Source organism: Macrobrachium nipponense, chromosome 3, assembly GCF_015104395.2.
Source record: "Macrobrachium nipponense isolate FS-2020 chromosome 3, ASM1510439v2, whole genome shotgun sequence".
Lineage (NCBI taxonomy): Eukaryota > Metazoa > Arthropoda > Malacostraca > Decapoda > Palaemonidae > Macrobrachium > Macrobrachium nipponense.
The window spans coordinates 43,310,195-43,317,502 of NC_087202.1; the positions used below are offsets into that span (position 1 = coordinate 43,310,195).

General features: G+C 51.5%; 1 protein-coding gene across 1 annotated transcript in view; it reads left to right on the top strand.

The window, feature by feature from the left end:
* LOC135221719 (carnitine O-acetyltransferase-like) overlaps window positions 1–7,308 on the top strand; it is a gene marked incomplete in the record, with an annotated part of 119,298 nt that overhangs the window by 102,938 nt on the left and 9,052 nt on the right. The window contains 1 exon segment of the mRNA XM_064259503.1: window positions 150–250. Coding sequence (XP_064115573.1) covers window positions 150–250 — 101 coding nt within the window.

Here is a 7,308-nt window from a genome sequence, read left to right on the forward strand (position 1 = left end):
GTATACTATAGGATAAATGGAAATTAATTTTATAATTTGTTTTTGGTGCCTTAATGTCTGAGGAACTTTAAGTTACATATTACACTTGCAATTTTTAAACCAAACTTTGCTTAGCTTTAATGAATTTCAAGTTTCATACTTCTTGACAGTTCATTGTTGGTAAAAAAGGCGCAGTTGGTCTTACGTACGAGCACACTCCAGCAGAAGGGCCGCCTATTGCAAACTTGATGGACCACATCATGGATTATATGTAAGTGTTCAATGTTAACATTAAGCATTGTGTTAGATTTCTAGTGTGTAGAATGAATTGTTTGTCTTTTGAGTATTTGGTTTAGTCAACATAGTAATATGACAATAAGGCTGAAGTGCTTTTCTCTTATGATTATCCATGGAATAATCAGTGAATCTGTTATCATAATCCACCCTTTGTCCACACATGTCAAAGAGTGGAAAATTCTCTACCAAGTTAATATTTAATACAAAACATGGATAGTCTTCCTTTCCAAGAGTCAGTTTCTTTGCTAAAACTTTAGACAATGGTGCATCTGACAATTTTGATTATGGAAAAAATTAAGATTTCTTGTTTACAATAGCAAAAAAGCTGTAAATAATGAAATACTTCAGTGAACAATTTTAAAATTTAGTATCCATTTTATTAAGAACTGGACTTTCATTACACTTAAGAGTCCATACAGTATAATGAGAATCCCAGACTTTGAGGTAGTAATTAGGAAAGTGCTTGTGTTTTTTTATACATATGTGGATACAGTTAGATTTTCTACAAGCCTTTCTTTTGCGAGTAGTAGCAGTAAGTATACTTTTTTTTTTAAGTTGATGTATTGGTATGTGCTAATTGGAAACGTTTGAAATGAGCAGCTTTAACTTTCTGTCACCCATGTTTCACTGTGAAGAGGCTGATTTTATTGCATTAGTTTTGATACTGTTTCTAGTTGCTTATGCATGGTAGCCTTAGAATATTTTAATTTGTTAAATTATTTTAATTTTTTATTTTTTGCTGTTATTTTTTCATGTTAATACACTCCCATCTTCTTGTGGATTGTGTTCAATATACCATTGCTAATGCTAGTGGAGAAGTTAGTAGCTGTGCATACCAGTTTCAAACCTTTTATGTTTACTTAAGACTTAACACTTGGCAAAGGGTTGATAGTTAATGCTGAATAGTTGCTGTGCTGAAGTGAGTATTTATGGTCAGTTATGAAGTAGTTTGGTGATAATTGATGTAAATCCACAAGCTGGCTTTCATTATATATTGGGAAATAAGAGCATCCTGTCACACTATGTTTATATAATAGCTTAACCCTCACAATCTGGGCTAAATACAGTACATATATTTGTAAACTTTGATGTTGACTAATTTAAAAAAAAAATATATCGTCATCGGAAGGAAGATAAAATATACATGGTATAAAGAAACCTAAATTTTTTGCACTTGCCACAGTGAGTTGCATATACAGTACAGTGCTCTGTGGGCACTTGATGTCTTTGGTGACATGCACAGAAAATTACCCAGGAAATTTATCAAGGGCATTCTGTATCTTTTCTAATATTTTTACCTAACATTTTACGATTGCAATTACAGCTTACATGCCAATGCAATTACAGCTTACATGCCAAAATATTAATTACTGGGTGTACACAGTGTATGTCAGTAGTTTTTTGTTTCACACTGTGGTCTTGATGGCCATGGCTAGGATCGCAGGACTCATAAGACTGGCCAAATGATTAAAGTTTGGATATTTCAATGATTACTATTATTTTCTTCATCAGTTCTGCTGTTTTGTTGTATTGGAGGATTTGAAAGCTGTTGCAGGCAGTCCCCGGTTATTTGCGGGGGTTCCGTTCTTGGAGTGGAGCTGATAAGCAAAAACCACCATTAACCGAAACTGTGATTTATGGCGCCTGTGTTAGGTATGTGATGGCACCAGAACTCACTATTGACGCCTTATGGCATGCCATAAGGCTGCTTATGGCACGCCGTAAGATTCTTTATGGCGCTGATAACTGGAACTCTGCCCGTTGCGGTGCCATAAATCGCTGTTGATCCAGCATGGTATACTTACCTCGAACTGCTTTTATAGGAGATACCTGGATTTGTCAAATCTGGAACCAACCAGAAAATTCCAGTTATTCGCCCTACCTCGCCAGGTACATGCCTCGAGGGTTTAAGCCTGCCCGACCTCTGACCTCTCTCGCCAGTGTTTCCTTAGTCGCTGGCGTGTTGACATGTCCAGCTTGTCGTCCGTTGCCAGCCTGTTCCTTTCTGTTTCCTTTGTGTTCTTGTGTGTGTTGTCCTTAGTAGTAATGGAGTCCTCCCAGCCGCATTGCCTTGGCGTTGGCAGTAAGGCGTGCAGGATTTTCCTTTCGCCTCGGTGGATTGACCCCCCACTCTTTGTGTGTGAGATGTCGGGGGTAGCCTTGCTCGAAGGAGGCCACGTGTCGTGAGTGCGCTTTGTGGGACGATGTTCAATAGGCCTTGCCGACCCCGAAGAGGAAGAAGAAGGACAAGTCGCTCGCGAAGAAGACCTCTTTGTTGCCCTCAGCAAGCAGGGGTAGGAGTATGGAGTGTGTTGATTGCCCTCCGTCAGCCTCCACGCTCCCGGCGTTGGCAGCATCATTGTTGGTTTTTTCCCCCTTCTCCTCCCAGTGAGGAGACCCAGGTGAGTCTGTTGCTGGTTCCTTCCTCCGGGGGAAACTGAAGAGTCCGTTTCTCCCAGCCAGGTGATCCAGACAAGTGACGAGGCCTTCCTTAAGCAGTGCTGGTCTCGCCTCTGCTTACATGGCATGCCGTCGATGGAGGTGCTTTTGGCGATTTGCTCTCCCTGCTGCAGTCCCTGCTCCCGAGACCTCTGATCGTCGTGTGAGGTGGAGGGAGCCTTTGGAGGCTTCGGATGCCCCCTCTTGGCCTTGGACCATCACCCTGCGTATGCTGGGCAGGTTTCCCTTGGGGAAGGGGGCTTCCCCTTCCTGGGGGTTTGCCTCTCTCTATGCACCAGAGTGCTTGGAGGACCTGCGCACCCAGGTCGTACCCACTCGCTCGGGTACCTCTCCTGCTCGCTCGGGTATCTCTCCCACTCGCTCAGGTATCTTTTCCGCTCGCTTGGGTATCTCGCCTGTTCGCTTGGCTTGCCGGACCCGCGCATGCTGTTCCAAGAAGCAGAAGTACTGGAGGAGGTACTTCTCGGAGGAGGATTCCTCTTCCTCTTCCTCCTCCTCATCGGGCTCCTTGGAGTTGGCAAGCCCCCGCACAAGAGGAAGCACAGATCCAAGAAGGAGCGATGCAGCAGGCGGAGGAGGACGCACTCCTTCCTCAGGGAGAAGGTCTCCCATTCCCCCCGTCATAGCTGGGGCCACGGGGCACGCAGCAGATCCCCTCCCCGCAGCAGGTCGGACTTGAGGCGCCTCTCTTCCTGTTCCAGGAAGTCTCTTAAGTACTCCTCCCCAGGGCCTCCATGCCCTCCCCCTGGGCCGGGCAGGTCCCGCATTCTCCGGAGGCGCCGTCTTCCGCTGTTCCTTGGAGGGGAAGGGATCCCTTGCCCTCGGCCAGGCGTCCAGGGCTGAGTACTCGGTCTGAGCCACGTCCCCTGTCAGGTTCCCCAGTGCGGGGCTCCTCCTTGACCTGGGGTGGCTCTCGCTCCCCGGTGGGTGAGCGTAGCTCTCAATGCTTTCTTCCTCTTCCCCTTAATCTCCAGGGGTCTCGGCGGACCCGTCCATTCTGGGGGACGACCCTGAAGATGAAGCCCTTGCCCAGAGCCCTGCAGAAGGCCAGGGCGCAGAGGACGAAGGGTCCTCCTTCAGGAGGGTTCTAATGCTCATCAGGGAGCTGAACCGGTTGGTGGTGCCAGCTCCCCCCCAAGATTCTAGTAGAGTTCACACGTTTGACCTCCTCTTCGAGGAAGATCAGAAGCAGTTCAAACCCTCCCCTGAACCGGCCCCAGTCAGCTTGTGTGGCCCATATCCTGGCTCAGGTGGACCGGTCCGTGGCGGGGCTTAAGGACTCCCTGCGATCCCACTGGTCCCTCAAGCTTCTCCCCTTCGCCAAACCGAGGCAGAAGAGGTTATACTACCGGAGGGCCTGGGACTCAAACCTAAGTCCGTAGAGGGTGCCCTCCCCTATCTCGCCCCGGGCCTCTTGGAGGAGAAACTCCTGGCAAGTTCTGTCTCATTCTCACAGGCAGAGGCCATGGCTATGGAGTCCGCGACCCGGTCCTGCCTCCACGTCGCCTCCTGGCTGGACCTTTGGGTGGGTGCGGTGGCAAAGTTTGCCATGAGCCGGGATTTGAAGAAGGATTTGGAGATGGCTCAGTTCAAGGAGCTGGTCCTCTCCGGGGCTAAGTCCTTAGGCTTCTAATCCTCCCAGTTGGCCACTCAGTGGGCCAACTGGGTGCTCCTTAGGCGGGATGCCATCTTGTCTAGGTTCCTCAGGGTCCTTCTCGAAAGGGAAGCCAAGGTCCTCAGGAACGCGCCCTTATCTGGGGACTCCCTCTTCCCAGACCAGTTAGTGGAGGAGTCCCTCAAGAAATGGAGGAAGGCAAACCAAGACTCACTGGTCTATAGGGCATCCTCCTTTAAGCAGTCATCCCATCGTAGGGTCCAGGATCTGGCGAGGCCCAGGCAGCAACAGAGGCACTTAGCTCCCTCTGCTCCCAACTCCCTAACCACCCCCTCTATGAGCTGGGGACCCCTAGGGGCGCAGCCCTCCTCCAGGGCCCCGTCCTCCTCCTCCTCCTTTAGACCAAGGCCCGCAGCTTCCCGCAGGGGTAAGAACCGCAGCTTGGGACCCAAGAGGAGATAGGAACTGAGGCCCCCTCCCCTGCCTGTTGTCCCAGGTGGGGGTTTGTCTCTTGAATCATTTTGCAGAACTGGGAGGATCACTGAGCAGATCCCTGGGCTGTACAAGTGCTCAGGGATGGTTACCGGATCCCGTTTGTAGACCTCAAGCCTCCCCTGATGGGGTCTCCGGAAGACCAGCCATTTCTACCCCACAACCCCGAGCACGGGGAGGTTTTGGGACAGGAGGTCCAAGTCATGCTCGAGAAGGGAGCCCTCCAGCAGGTAACCATCAGCTCCCCCAGGTTCTTTTGTTGCCTTTTTCTGGTAAAGAAGGCTTCGGGGGAGTGGAGGCCGGTGATAGATCTGTCTGTACTGAAAGCCTCCATCCTCAAAACACCCTTCAGGATGGAGACCCCCAGGTCAGTACTGGCTGCCCTGAGGGAAGGAGACTTCATGTTGTCCCTGGATCTGAAGGATGCTTACTTTCAGATCCTGGTTCACCCATCCAGCAGTAAGTATCTCCGGCTCAGGTGGGGGGGGGGGGGGGGGGGGGGGGGGGGGATGTTAGAACGTTCCAATTCAGGACCCTCTGCTTCGGGTTTTCGATGGTAGGTGTTCACAAGAGTGTTTTCCCTTGTGTCTTCCTGAGCCCACAGGAAGGGTATTCGCCTCCTGAGGTACTTGGACGACTGGTTGCTTCTTTCCTCCTCAAGGGCAGCATTAGAGCATCAGAGAGAAGAGCTCCTAGTCTTTTGCGACTCCCTAGTAGTCCTGAATTGGGAGAAGTCCCAGTTAGTCCCCACCACCAGGATGATCTACCTAGGGATGAAGCTGAACACGAAGGTGGCCAGAGCCTTTCTGTTAGAGGACCGGCTCCTCAACATGGAGAAGGTGGCTCAGCCCTTCCTAGAACCCTCTCCCCGTTCAGTGAGGGAGTGGCAGAGGATATTGGGGCACCTTGTCTCTGTGGAGAAGCTGGTCCCCCAAGGCAGGAGGCGCCTGAGAGCTCTGCAATGGAACCTGAAAGAGAGTTGGCTCCCAAAGAGGGACCCTCCTCAGAAGCTTGGGGCTCCCTTGGAGACCATGAAAGAAGCCCTCAGGTAATGGCTAGACCGGGTAAACTCCCGCAGGGGTGTGCCTCTGTTGGAAGTCCCCCCAGACCTCCTCCTGTTCACGGACGTGTCAAAGGAGGGTTGGGGGGCCCACCTCCTCTCGGAGACGAAAGAGGGGACCCGGTCAGAGCCAGAGAGACTCCTCCACATAAACGAGCTGGAGCTTCTGGCAGCGAAGAGGGCCTTCTTAACCTTCGAGCCCCAGATACAACACTGGTCGGTTGTGCTGATGTGTGACAATGCCATGGTAGTGGCGTACGTGAAGAAGCAAGGAGGCCTGAAGTCCCGGTTCCTGTGCGACCTGATGGAGGAGATCTTGGAGTGGACCTTAAGTGTTGGGGCCTCCCTGACAGCAAGGTTCATCCCCGGAAAAAAGAACGTCATAGCAGACGGCCTCAGCAGACAGGGCCAGGTAGTCGGTTCGGAGTGGTCCCTGCATCCAGAAGTGGCAGAAGAGCTGATAGGGAGGGGGGGGTCCTGTTTTCCACCAGACTGAACAACAAGCTCCCGGTGTTCTGCCCCCCAGCGCCCGATCCGGCAGCAGTATGGGAGGATGCCTTTCAAAAAACCCTTGGGACGGCCTGGACCTCTACACGTTCCCTCCGTTCGTTCTGATCAGGCAGGTCCTAAACTGCCTTAGGATCTCAGGGGAACATCCATGACCCTAGTGGTCCCTCTGTGGCCAGACAGGGAGTGGTTTCCGGACCTGCAGGCTGCAGCGGTTCAAGATCCGTGGAAACTACCATGAAAGTGGGACCTCCTAAGGCAACCCCACTTTGAGAGGTTCCATGAAGGCCTTCTAGCCGTGTGCCTTCACGGGTGGAGGTTGTTGAGCGACCTTACCTTACAGACCTTACATGTTGTTCGGGTTGCCCCGGTCCCTCAGTGTGAGGAGGGGTTTCTCTTAGAGGACCGTCTCCCATATGTCGGGCTACTTATGGAAGTCGTCGGCGGCAGTGTACTAGGCCAAATGGAAGACCTTCGTGGACTGGTGCAAGGGCCAGGGCCTCAACCCCTTGGAGGCCAAGGTTACCCACATAGCTGACTTCCTAGCCCACCTGAGACTTGACAAAGGGTTGTCTGTTCCGGCTCTGAAGGGCATGAGGGCCTCTTTGGGCCAGGTCTTCTGTCTGAAGGGCCTAGACCTGGGTGGTTCCAAGGACCTGACCATGCTCCTGAGGAGTTTCGAACAACAGTCCTTACCTGGGGCAGTCAAGGCTCCACAGTGGGATGTCGCCAGGGTCCTGGATTCGTTCAGGAAGCCCCCCTTTGAGCCCCTTAAGGACATCTTGGATAGGGACCTCACCCCCAAGACAGTGTTCCTCCTTGCCCTGGCCTCCTCCAAGTGGGTTGGGGAGCTACACGGCCTGTCATATGTGGTGGTTCACTCCAGGGGGTGGAAAGA